Source organism: Misgurnus anguillicaudatus, chromosome 12 (assembly GCF_027580225.2).
Source record: "Misgurnus anguillicaudatus chromosome 12, ASM2758022v2, whole genome shotgun sequence".
Lineage (NCBI taxonomy): Eukaryota > Metazoa > Chordata > Actinopteri > Cypriniformes > Cobitidae > Misgurnus > Misgurnus anguillicaudatus.
The window spans coordinates 19225364-19239871 of record NC_073348.2 but is presented as its reverse complement, the minus strand read 5'-3'; the positions used below and the strand labels follow the sequence as shown (position 1 = coordinate 19239871).

The window sequence follows — 14508 nt, the reverse complement described above, 5'->3', positions numbered from 1 at the left end:
ATTGTGCAGAGCTATGCTAAAAGTGCTAGCGCCAGACCCAGAGATCAGCTGAATGGATTCCAAAATGGTAAAAATCAAATGTTTGACTCTAGAGGAGCTTGAAAATGAGCATATTTAAAAAAAGTGTCCCTTTAAAATACTATTAATGAAGGAAGATACTAACTGTTATAGTAGAACAATTTTTTCACTTGGTAATAATACTAGTAATAATATAAATAACAAAGTTATACAATTTGTGCTGTTATACAAGTCAAATGTTTTTGCAATATTGCTTATGTACATGCATTTTGCTATATATTTCCTAATCCTTTTTATGTATTTTCTGTAAAGCTGTTTTTTAAAACTATAGAAGACAAACATTTGAATTGACCTCCGTAAACTAACAGCATATGTGATTTGTGTGTGTGCAGTCGAGAACTACTGCAGGAAGTGTTGGACACAGACCTCAGCAATGACGCGTTTCCCTTCTCTACACATAAGATAGTAAATGCTGCTGGACACAAGGTAAGGCTCTCTCTCTCTCTCTCTCTCTCTCTCTCATGTTTGCTTGTGACCTTTTAAAGGAACAGTATGTAAGAAATTTTGATCAATTAATCATAAAATGGCCCTGATTAACATTAAGAAATCATTTTCATTTCAAATACTTATATCACTGACAATAGTAGTCTGGCCAGGATATTGTCATTTAAAAAGTGGAGTTGCAGCCCTCAACTGATGTTTATGTTGTCATGTTGTGTATTGGCCACCAGTTGTGTGATTGCAATACCAGTTTTAGCCACAAGTTTTGTGATTGCAGTACCAGTTTTGGACACAATCCTACATACTGTCCCTTTAAAGCAGGGTTGGGCATCGAGGGCCACAGTGCTGCAGAGTTTAGCTTCAACCATAATCGAACACACCTGAATGTCATTTCCAAACAGTCCTGAAGACTTCAATTACATTTTTCAGCTGTGTTTGATTGGGGTTGGAGCTAGGCTCTGCAGGGACACTGGCCCTCAGGACCAGGAGTTGCCCACCCCTGCTTTAAAGAAACAGCCTAAGGACACTGGACAGTTTGCAGGATGTATCATGCTGTGGGGGTGTGACATAAAAATCAAAATAGTTTGATTGGGTAATCACAGGATATGACATTTATAGAAAATGAATGTTTTTACTACAGTGCTATACAGGGCTTCAAATTATTGCATGGCTCTCTGAAATACTTAATTCTGTTTGGATGATTGCCCCATCTGCATTCATTAATAACCCCCGTGGCTAATGTGACATTTGACTGCTCATCCAGACTAATTTACCTAATAAAATATTTAATCTCACATCAGTTTTTTGTGTCTAATGACTTGTCTAGTAAGTAGCTTGTAGTAAGAAGGATAATGTACAGTCAGCTGTGTATTATTGACCGGCTGACTGTGCAGTTATCTTTTACACAATCACCAGAACTTTCTTCTGGTCTGCTGCTATGGATGTCTAAACAAAAAGAACACATAAAAACAAATACACTTTTTCCAACAAAGTAATCTCTCAGGGCTGTGAGTGTTTTGAAAAGCATTATTTTAACAGATTCTCATCTCACCATATCCAGAGGTACAAAGTCATCATATACAATAAATCCGTGGGGCAGCATTTAAAAAAACATTCAAAATAGATGCAATATTTGCACTTGTTTAAAGCAAAACATTTAATTACTTAGCAGGCTACAGGGGAAGCAGCTCTTTACGCCTTTTAACATCTCGTAATCGGTCCTCATTTATGTCCAAGAGACTTACACTTACATTTGAATCCTTCAATTTTTATGTTTAAAAAAGTGTGTGTGCTGTCCATGTGTGTTTAAAGCAAATGCACATTGTGCAAAAGGGTCGTGAAATGAGAATTCAAATTCTCCTTGATCTTATGACAGTAAGGAGGTTGTTATGCCATTAAAATATCCTGTACGTTTTTAAAGCTCAACACTTTATTTAAACCATGGTCAGAAATTACCTGCTTTGAAAAGTGTGTGACTATGACATCATAGTAATGCGAACAACCGCCTCTGCAGGATAATATCCACACCTTTAATAATTACATTGTGTAAGTGTACACATGCAGAGATGGGGGTTGAAGGTTTTTACATACAGTATGCAACACTGTTACCCAATAATAGCTGTGGGCGTTATTTCCAAATCTTCCATGTGGCACACCCACAAAACCAGTGTGTTTTAAAATAGAGGCTCAAAAACTGTAGAAAAAACGTATTACGTACTTTCTAATGCTATTAGTGGACAAAGTACAAAATAATCAAATAAGCCAGTTCATGACCCCTTTAAAGTTTGCAATGTGAACATAGACTTTGTATACTAATACTGATCTACCAACTTATGCTATATCAATTTGTTTAGAGACCTTGTGTTAAGATTACATGGTTCTTGCTATGAATATAGCCATAAATGCTTAAATGGTTTTAATAAATAAATTAATAACTTTGCATATTTGTGAGTTTATCCATGAGACTGATAGGTGGTGTATGTATCGATCTCACAGATAAATGCACACATAGACAAAAATCACCTTAATGTGTTTACAGTACAGTATGTGTTTGTTAATCTGTTCATGCACAATAGGATATATGGTGCACTTAAATACACACATACACTTGCTGGCGTCATCCACTTTTGATCTGATCTGCTCACCATATCTCATCCTATCTCTCTCTCTCAAACACACACACACACTTTAAAAGATTCACCTTATAATTTAGCTTTTTTTAGCTTAACAGTATGTCAAATGGCAAGAGATGAACAAGGTTTAAATAGTTAATCACGCACCATTATACCTTTATTATTAATGCATAACTTTTGCGCTTATCTGAGGGATAATCAGGGTGCGATTTGTGAAAAAAACAGAGGGGGGGATGTTTTCATAGGCGTCGATTTTGGCGATGGTGGGTACCCACCATATTTCGTCATGAGTCATTTTGTACCCACCACTAGTTTTAACTTGTTTGACTGTTTTCAGTGGTTATGAAGAGCAATATGAGAGAGAAATTTGGTAATCATTGACCGACCTAACAAAATTCCATTATAATATTATTATTATTATGTTTTATATATTTCTAATTAAAATATTTCTAATATTCAGAAATGCGCTCTCCGCTCACGACCTCTGATCGGAACAAACCCGAACCTCACTGTCTGCTGAACTTGTGCAGAAACATAAAAATATAACCAGCTTTTCAAAATGGTTTTAAAACTAAACATTTATACTATTTTAGCACAAATTATGAGCTTATTGACGATTTTTTATAATTCTTGACATAATGCGTCTCTGTCCACAGCACATTTTAAAACATTTTAATTCATAAAATAAATCATGAGAACATGAACTCATCACTGCATTTGCAGGAATTGTAAAATCTTTTTTCTTATTAACTCATGAAGCAGCCTAACGCAATATTTTTACTCTAATAGCTTATCTTTCCCCACACATATGAACTGTGATCATGCACAACGAAAAAACACGCAAGAATTAAATCTTGAATGGCAAAACTATGGCACAACGTAGTGTCAACTTAAACATAAATATGAACAATGTATTGATTGCAAAGTTAAACCATTACAGTAGAAACTGTTTTAATGCTGCTTTTAAAGTAATAACATTAACTTTACACCGCGATGCTGAGCTAGTGAAATGATAGAGAAGTCAGATGCATTATGTGTTAGTCACTTAGCCTCATTTGGCAAAATGGACGCGCCCGCGCCTCGCTAAACGCCTCATCGGCATGTATCATGTGTAACTTCGGATATTCTCAGTGGTGTGACTGGGACACCAACTCTGCTTGTCATCATAAACAGATATTGTTATGTTTATTCCCGCTTTATTAATATGCGGCTGAATATGCTGCATTTCATCGTTTCGACACACAGCTCCATAACCATCTCCAAGTGTTGATAGGCTATTACTCGTGAGGTGTAACCAATCAGATAGCGCCCTGGGCGGGACATTGATCAAGTCTTCAGAGTTGTGAATACAGAGATGCTGCGCGGCAGCTGTATCATCAGAGCCACCCAAAGTAGCGCATTTTAAAACAAAATTGACTTTAATCAAACCACGGATCCGTGATAAATTTTGTGATCCGTCTCGCCACTAGTGTAGTAGCACTGATCAGTTTGAGGGGGGGATAAATTTATCCCCACCGGGGATAAAAATAATTAAGCAGAGGCAGGGATACATTGACCAGAAAGGGGGAAATCCCACGCATCCCCCCTGGCAAATCGCACCCTGGGGATAATGTACAGCCAGCTGCTTGTATTAACATAAAATAAACCCTTAAAGGGTCATTAGGAGTTAGTAATCTATGTGACATTGACTATATAGTAAATAGTGAATGAGGTTTATGACGCAGTATATTAATGATTAAGTCAGTGTAGCAGCCTGGCACATTTGTTTCCCATTGGACTGATATGAGTAAATAGCATAAAGCCAATATAGCTGTGGATTTCAGCCAGCTTTTACCGTTGTGTTGGTGCAGTATGCATAAAACAAACCATCATTGGTAGGCTGAGTCGACACTAATGCATTGTGGGTAGTCTAATTAGTTCGAATTAGACTGCCGTTTTGAGGAAAAAACACAGTGTACCATTTGCTGCATCTTCCTGCAGGTTTAAGTTGAGAACGCAGTGTTTGTTTCTTGATGACAATGATGTCCTTCACATGGTCTCAGGACTGGCAGATTTATATCGGTTTAAACTCACAGGGCTGGCACAGTTAAACACCTCTCCCCCTTCGCTCCATACACTGGGATGCGTCTGTTGTTGCTGCAGGTTTTGGACAGTGGCCAGGCTATTATCCAAAAGAACTGTTGTCTGTTGTGTTGTTTAGGGCTGTTGATTTTTCTTGTTTGGCTGGCTGCTCTTCTTTTTGTTCCCTAGTTGGTCTTGGAGAGCTTGTAAAGGTATAATTCACCCTTAATACAGTAGTGTGTCATTCACTCTCCATTAAGTTGTTCCAAATGAATATGACTTTGTCCGGTGAAACAAAAGGTGAATCTTAAAAGAAAATATCATCCACTTTTTATTAAAACCACTGTTTGTACGCTCACCTAAAGGATTATTAGGAACGCCTGTTCAATTTCTCATTAATGCAATTATCTGATCAACCAATCCCATGGCAGTTGCTTCAATGCATTAAGGGGTGTGGTCCTGGTCAAGACAATATTCTGAATTCCAAACTGAATGTCAGAATGGGAAAGAAAGGTGATTTAAGCAATTTTGAGCGTGGCATGGTTGTTGGTGCCAGACGGGGCCGGTCTGAGTATTTCACAATGTGCTCAGTTACTGGGATTTTCACGCACAACAATTTCTAGGGTTTACAAAGAATGGTGTGAAAAGGGAGAAATATCCTGTGGGGAAAAATGCCTTGTTGATGCTAGAGGTCAGAAGAGAATTGACCGACTGATTCAAGCTGATAGAAGAGCAACTTTGACTGAAATAACCACTTGTTACAACCGAGGTATGCAGCAAAGCATTTGTGAAGCCACAACACGCACAACCTTGAGGCGGATGGGCTACAACAGCAGAACACCCACCAGGTACCACTCATCTAAATAGGAAAAAGAGATTACAATTTGCACAAGCTCACCAAAATTGGACAGTTGAAGACTAGAAAAATGTTGCCTGGTCTGATAAGTCTTGATTTCTGTTGAGACATTCAGATGGTAAAGTCAGAATTTGGCGTAAACAGAATGAGAACGTGGATCCATCATGCCTTGTTACCACTGTGGTGATGTAATGGTGTGGGGGATGTTTTCTTGGCACACTTTAGGCCCCTTAGTGACAATTGGGCATCGTTTAAATGCCACGGCCTACCTGAGCATTGTTTCTGACCATGTCCATCTCTTTATGACCACCATGTACCCATCCTCTGATGGCTACTTCCAGCAGGATAATGCACCATGTCACAAAGCTCGAATCATTTCAAATTGGTACCTTGAACATGACAATGAGTTTACTGTACTACAATGGCCCCAACAGTCACCAGATCTCAACCCAATAGAGCATCTTTGGGATGTGGTGGAACGGGAGCTTCATGCCCTGGATGTGCATCCCACAAATCTCCATCAACTGCAAGATGCTATCTTATCAATATGTGCCAACATTTTTAAAGAATGCCTTCAGCACCTTGTTGAATCAATGCCACGTAGAATTAAGGCAGTTCTAAAGTGAAAGGGGGTCAAACACAGTATTAGTATGGTGTTCCTAATAATCCTTTAGGGGAGTGTATATACTGTAGTTTGGGATGCACCGATGTATTGGCCAACTAAAATATCGGCATGTAAAGCAGTTCCCCTCCCAATATTAAACATTGGCATGTTGTATAGGCAATGTATATAAATATGTATACATTTGGTACCTTTGAGGTATATGAGCCCTCTTTTTAATTCCCACTCTTCCTCTTTATGTGCAGGTGAGGGCCATGCGTCTGTCATTTGTGGGCGAGATGGGCTGGGAGCTTCACGTTCCTAAAGAGTCGTGTGTGCCCGTCTATCACGCCGTCATGGCCGCTGGTGCCAAACATGGTATCTGTAATGCAGGCTACAGAGCCATCGACTCCCTGAGCATTGAAAAAGGTACATACTTGGAAATGTTTTATGTTAGATGTCTTTTTGTAATATGTTAAGCTGTATATACTGTATATTTTTGGTGATTTACATTTCATTGGCGCTTTTATCCAAAGTATACATTTTCTGGTAACACTTTATTATAATGTTCATGATTTAACACTAGTTAATGTATTAACTAACATGAACAACCCATGAGCAATACATTTGTTACAGTATTTATTCATCTTTGTTAATGTTAGTTAATAGAAATAAAGCTGTTCATTGTTTGTTCATGTTAGTTCACGGTGCATTAACTAACGTTAACCAAATTTTAATAAAGTATTAGTAATTGTTGAAATTAACATTAATAAAGATTAATAAATGCTGCACAAGTGCAGTTCATCATTAGTTCATGTTAACTAATGTAGTTAACTAATGTTAATTAATGAACATTATAATAAAGTGTTACCCATATTCTTTTATTAGCATGTGTGCTAACATTTTGTGATTGAAATCTTCCTGTCAGGTTACAGGCATTGGCATGCAGATCTTCGGCCTGATGACACCCCCCTAGAGGCGGGTCTTGCGTTCACCTGTAAAATGAAGAGCTCCATTCCCTTCCTGGGTCGAGAGGCTTTAGAGGCCCAAAAGGCAGAGGGTCTGCGCAAACGAATCGTGTGTTTCACTATTGATGAGTGAGTAGCAGCACATCTATGGCTTGGCTATATATTGAATATTTACAACATATCTGCAATATTGTTTGCTTGTTTATATGCTGTAGATATGTTATGATTAAACTGGGGAACCACAGGGGTTTGTATTGGGCCCTTTAATAAATTTTAGCACGCATTAATTTAGTTGTTTTTCTCTTAGAATTATTTGAACCAATTTTTTGCCTAAGGCCTTTAAATTGAAGTGAACAAGGTTGAGAACCACTGCTTTAGAATATTAATGCTTGCTGGCATTAATGCACATTTGGATTTGGTCTCTGACCATGATGAAACCAAAAACATAAAACCATTTAAACAGTCAAAAGATGTGGTCACCATAAGTGTGTTTGCTTTGCCCACAGAAAAGTGCCAATGTTTGGTCTGGAAGCTATTTTCCGCAATGGCGTCCCCGTGGGCCACCTGCGACGCTCTGAGTTTGGGTTTGCTATCGACAAGACAATTGGCTATGGTTATATTCGCAACCCAGATGGCGGTGTGGTGAGTACCGTACAATACTTCTCCTGTAGAACATACTGTAGTGAGCTTTATACTTGGACAGCATTTGAATGATAGGCAGAGTCTCCACACAAGGCCATCTCAAAGGGTAGACTGCAACATTATGCTGTCGTTTAAGATAACTAGTGTAGTTTTGGCCAGAATCTGAGGGAGCATTGCATGCATTTTTTGCAGTGGCAACAATCCCAGATTGCATTGCAATAATTGAAGACAATAATTAGAGATATTGGTATGGAATAGATAGAAATTTCTTATGCTTCTTATGCAAAAATATGATTAAACAAAGCTTATTAAAGCATAACACTAGTAACATGCATACCCCGTACTCTAATGGAAACATATGTGTATAATTGAACTTGACTGATTAGGTCCAGAGTCTTATGAGAGAAATATTAAGAAAGCCTCTATAGTTAGGCTATTAAGAGATGCTGCTCTCTCTTATGCACTTAACCTCTTTTTATCTAGTCCAGTTGGCCCTCATTGGAATAATTTAACAGTTCTGTAAAGAGTGATGATTAGATCAAGGATACTCCGTCACGCACAATTCACAGCAGAACACCTACAGTTCATCCATTATTGTGGAGGACTCATTTGCATTTCTTTACTTTCTGTACTTCTTGTTCTGAACTGAAAGCTTGAATATGGGGCGGTAAAATGTCGTAGTATCTGTCATTTTATATCAGGCTATATAGCACACTTATAGGGCCCCACAGACATCCATGTGGTAAAGCAAATATTTAGGTAGTCCAGTCAATACTTCACAAATAAAGGTACTGCATCTCATTTGATTATTTTCACTTTTGATTTGGGGTAGATGTAAACCAGTTTAGTAACACATTAATAAGTGTAGCATCAGTGTCAAAACCGCAGAAATTATATATCTAAAATTTCTTGAAACAATTTATTGCAGATACAAATGTTTTTACTTAATCCTACCAGTTACAGATGTGTTTATGGCAAGCATTTTGACATTTTACATTTGCTAGTATCAATTTTTGTTACTAATTCTTATTTTTTAGTTATTAGTAACTAGCAGTGATGCCGGTAACGCGTTACTTAGTAACGCGTTACTCTTATTTTACCACTTTTTTTAGTAACGAGTAATCTAACGCGTTAATATTTCCAAACCAGTAATCAGATTAAAGTTACTTATCCAAGTCACTGTGCGTTACCATTTTTGAAATTTTCCTTAGTAAAATATATATTTTCTTGTATATTTCTTCTTGCGTCTCGGGAAGTGAAGTCAGGTGTACGACAAGTCACGTTTTCAGCAAGAGGACAATTCAGGTCACGTGTAAGCGACACAAACGTAAACAACGTACAATGGAGAGAGAAGAGAGATGCAGCTACAAAAACACTACGTCAAATAAAAAAAAAAAACATTTGGAGTCGCGGCACGGCACAGACAGTCAAACTAAGAGCAAGTCCCACCCGGTGGTGCGAAGCAGTGAGCAGGAGTTCATCCACTACCCAAACAACAAAAGCTGGACTTCAGTGCAAAACCAGTAAGTGTGGGAGAGTTGAAGAACGAAAGTAACAAAGCGATTTTCTCCGAGCCCTGATAACATCTAAATCTCACTATGACAGCATATTAGCATATAACCTCTGAAAGAGTTGACAAATATCGCGTTACTCACCGATTTCCACGTGTAGATGCAGAACTGTGTTTTCAACCATGATAAGTACATTCCAAAAGCGGTCTTTTTTTTCTTACAACGCGTTGTGTTTCTCGTTTCATGTGTTACAATACTGATAAATCTACAAGGTAAATAACATCCTGAAGACTTCTCAGTTTTTCAAAATAAAAGTAAGTCGAGTTTATAGAGTAAGTAGATCCTGTCGGGTCAAAAGTAACACTTGTTAGTTTTTTGTCCCGCTGCTAATACTGTGTATAATATGGTAAAAAATTTATATTATTCTAATTTGATTTAATTTTATTTTCATAGTGTTCAAACTATTGAATTTTTTTTAGTCTCAGCAATTTAAGTTTGTACTGTTGGTTGCTTTTGAAACATTTGATAAAACTGAAATTTAAAATAAAAATGTAATTTAATTATTTTTTACAAAGATAAATGATAAAATAAGTTTGCAGTTACATATTAAAGAGGTCATAGTAATATATATTTAATAAAAACAAGTGTAACACAAAAATCTATCATGTTTTGTTGTGTTACTTTTGACCCACCTGTGTGTTACTTTCGTCCCTTCTGTCAAGGTCAAAAGTAACAATTCACTACTCTTGTTTAAAGTGAAATTATACAGAAGTCGTTTTACATTTGTTCAAAATTCCAGCTGGTTTTGATAGACCACACTTGTGAGTTATTGACCACAACAAAAATATATCTCTGTCTAAAACATTAACTTTTAAAATTAAGTTTTTCTGAAAATGGCCCCTGCTCACCCCTATTTATGTTAAAGTGATACCATGTAATTTTTCAACCTTCATAATACATTTTCAAGACCCTTGTGATGGTACATCGACTTTAAATAGGTTGAATGACATGTCTACCATAGCCTGACGGGGTCTGTATCACTTTTACTCGTATTTTAAAACTTAGGGTTTGTGGTAGTAACCAGAGCACAAAAAAACTACAAAATTCGACTGCTTTACGGCATACGTCACTTCCTCCACACAATTTGTTTTTAACGTGAATTTTGCTGGAGGCTACTTAAGGAGTGTAGAGAGCAGGTGCTATGATGTGACTCTGTGGCACAGTCTTTAGTGTCACGGACCTATGACACGGGCGACCCGGGTTCGATTCCCCTTTAAGGCAATTTTTTATATAAACTGTTGATTCATACATAAATGCGATGTTCTTTATAAATTACGGCGATTATATTGCATATAGTTCCCTGTATTCAGATGCTGTGTTCACGTATTTACCTTTCTTTTTACTGTGTCTATGATATTTACATTACAATCCAGGATGCTATAGCACTCAAACTGCTCACAGTGTAAAACCAAACCCTATTCATTCACCAATCAGATCCGAGCGTTTCTCTCTTCTCTCTTCCTCATTTGCTGCGTTCCGCTGTCACTCGCGTGACGTATTACAAAGTGGCAGACCTAAACGCATCGGTTTACTTGGATTTGGAGCGATTTTCACAAAAAAAAGAGGAATAACGAGCGCCATTGCGGAAAATCCTGGTGGCGAGGGAGAGAGAGAGGATGCAACAATATTTGTTTGGAAAAAGGCAAGGAAATACGTCTGGTCGTTTCTGAATTGGAAGGCTGCAGCCTCCGGAGGTCAAATATGCAGGCTGCACACGTCATCAAGCCTGGGTTATTAAGGTAAACTGAGCATTACATTCGCAAGTCATAAGCATACTGCAACAATTTACGATTAACTAAGTATAATAGTCAACTTTGTAATTGTTAATATTGTGAAATAAGACAGTCTCGATGAAGTATTAGAAATACGACATCCGGAGGCTGCAACCTTCAGATTGAGAAATGGCTTCTGCCACGACGAGTTCCTCATCAGAAAGTTGTAACATGACTGCGTTTCTCCCTGTTGTCTCAAAATGTTGATCGTTTAGCATTTTAAATGTTTAGTTTTTAGTTTAGTTTTAAGGTTGGCCAGTTCCTTTCCTTTGCGACAGTGCTGCGGCGCTTGTGGGCTCTAGGGGCGCTAGAAGTGAAAAATACGTGTCTAGCACCCCCTAGTGGCCGAAAGTTTCATGGTGTCCCTTTAAGTGAAGTCAAGAAAGACTCATATATATATATATATATATATATATATATATATATATATATATATATATATATATATATATATATATATATATATTTTAGTTTTTTAAAACACAACAGTTCAACTTAAAATGTCAGGAGATACATTGTTGACGTTACTGTTAAAAATGCACTTCCAATAAAGTGAGTGTTGGCAAAACCGGTTGTCATTTTTAATGTTGAGGCAGTGGGGGTGTTGGCAGCTACTGAAATGTAACTTACAAAGTAACTTGTAATCTAACTTAGTTACTTTTAAAATCAAGTAATCTGTAAAGTAACTTAGTTACTTTTTAAAGGAGTAATCAGTAATCAGATTACTTTTTCAAAGTAACTGTGGCATCACTGGTAACTAGTCAATTTGATACTAGTATTTATTCATTTGATACTAATACCTAAAAATCAGATAATACCTACTTGTGCTTATTTATTAGATACTACACACTAAAAATGGCTGGGTTGTTTTTTAAGCCATGTTGGGTAAATGTTGGACAGAACACATGGTTGCACAACAATCCAACATTGGGTCATTTTTAATCCAGCATGGGGTAATATTTAATATTTAATCCATTTTTTTTACAGTCTATGATTCCAATAGTCACTAATACCTATTTTTTTTTAAGTACTAGTAGAAATTTATTAGGTACTGGTAATTATCTATTCCAGTGGTTCTCAAACTGGGGGCCGCGAGATGGTGGCAGGGGGGCCCCAGTTTTATGACATTTTATAAAATACATTAATTTATCATGAATTCTGTGTAATTAAACCTAAAAAAATAAGGCTAACCAACTTTGTATAATTTAATATATTTTGTTTAATTTAAATTTTAGAAAGTTTTTTGTCATAAATTTTCCTTTGGGGGGGGCAAAGGAATGTGCCGTACACAAGGGGGGCCGCACGCTAAAAAAGTTTGAGAACCACTGATCTATTCTATACTAGTACTTACTATACTGGTACTATACTAGTACTGTATAATAGATTATTTTTAAGAAAACTAGTTCTTATTTTGTAACTGCTAGCGTACTTTCCAGTTGTTTTCAATGGAAATGCTATGTTTCAAAAAAAAAATGTTGGCAGCTGGCGAGGCGCTAAGCGTTCAGTGCTGAGCACTATGCATTTTTACTAGTTGCCAAGAGTAATGTAAAATGTGAAAAACGCTCAGCTCGCCACTGTCACATTTTGAGTTGTCCAATCACAATGGAGGAGGGTCAGGACAATTACAACAACACCAACCAATGTGTGCATCATACAGTACAACAACTGATAAAAAACAGAAGTATCATAGCAAAAAAAAGAGGACCTGGTGTTTCAAACCAGTTTAAACACTTTGGTGGCCATAGTATCGCTAATGTTAATATCTCATGAAAAAGAAAAGTTTGCAATAATGCTATGTATTCTTTATATTTTTTTTTTTCCTTAGGTCCACACTGCTTGTACAAGCATGTATTTACTGTAAAGCTGTAAAACATGGATAAAAAGGAAGCGATGTGTTTTAAAAAGAATTTGAAATGCATTTAATTTGTGTGTGTGTGTGTGTGTGTGTGTGTGTGTGCGCTAGGCATGGTAGCGATCTAAAGCCACCATATCTCTAGTATGACATGATACAGCTGGATGTGTACTTAATGCTAACTGACAGAGAACTATATGTGGAAGGACAGATAGTGAACTAGAACTGAGAGAGGTTCATTCAACCCTGCAGCCAGCAGTACTGTTGAACAGAGATGAAGACTGATCTGATCAGACCTGTACTCTGCATTACACACATACACACACACCAGAGACATCAGAAACGTGACAAACAGACACAGCATTAGACGGAGAGACTTGATAGAGGAAGTAATAACGCTGAGGAAGCATTAGTCATGGATGGGGAATGTGAGGACACATACATAAAACTCTTACCGCACTATAACTATAAAGCACTGTCTGTTTCAAATCTTAGATAGTCCGTTGCTTCACATTTTTTAAACTTTTTTAGAACTGAACAAAAATACAGTTTTTGTGTGCGCAGCCTATAAATAAAATAGTATTTTTTAATCCATACTTAGTAGAGAGATTGGTTTTAGATACTGCAGTCACAGCCTGCTGCTTATTGCTTAATTCTTAGTATTGATTCAGTGGTTATCCATGAGTGTATCCATTATAACTGCAGTGTTGCAACTTAAAGAGTTCAGGCTAGTTTTCCAATGACTGCATCTTGATCGCTGCTCCATGGCGCAATGCCTGCAGCCTGTTCAGATTTAATTAAGAAGAGATGCAAGCCCTGACAGAAAAAGAGAAGGATGTGCAAAGACAGAAAAAGTAATGAAGGGCCGATTTAGTTTGAATTCACCTCGAGATTATTTAAGTAGTTTGACTTTACAGTGAAAGGAACAATAGAAAATTTAAGCTAAACGGCTACTTTATACATAGCCCACCCCAAACACAAATTCAGCTGATAGTTATTCGTTGAAATAATATGGTTGCATGTGTTATTTCCAACTGATAAACAATTTGTTTGGTATCGCACAGGTGCCACCGTACATTTTGACTGTTGTCATGACAATGTGCACACATTTTGCATTTTGTCATCGTAGCACAATTCGCTTCATATTCATGAAACACAAACAGAATTAATTTGTTTGCAAATCATTCAACATAAATTTGCATGAAGTTGCATTGAATATAATGCAGCAATTTACATTACAAAGGTTTTACAAACTATTAATGAAGAAATTCTTAATACAATATATTGTATTTTTAGAAATAATATTAATAATTGTATTATTATATTATTGTTATTATTGTTATTGTTGTTGCTGTTATTATAAAAACAATAACTATATTATTATTATAAAAACTATCTATAGTAATAATAATAATAATTATTATTATTAAATATTATTATTTCATTTTAGTACTATTACATATTATTACGGTTTATTATTATTAAATATTATTATTACTTTTCATAATAATAATAATAATAATTATTATTATTA

At 36.6% G+C, this 14508-nt stretch overlaps 1 protein-coding gene across 3 annotated transcripts in view; it reads left to right on the top strand.

Annotated features, from left to right (window-relative positions):
* sardh (sarcosine dehydrogenase) overlaps positions 1-14508 on the top strand; it is a 72919-nt gene that overhangs the window by 56237 nt on the left and 2174 nt on the right. For all 3 annotated transcript variants that reach the window (XM_055208904.2, XM_055208903.2, XM_055208902.2), the window contains 4 exons: positions 411-504; positions 6436-6598; positions 7098-7266; positions 7644-7779. In XM_055208904.2, the coding sequence (XP_055064879.1) occupies positions 411-504; positions 6436-6598; positions 7098-7266; positions 7644-7779 (562 nt within the window). The remainder of the gene's footprint in view (positions 1-410; positions 505-6435; positions 6599-7097; positions 7267-7643; positions 7780-14508) is intronic.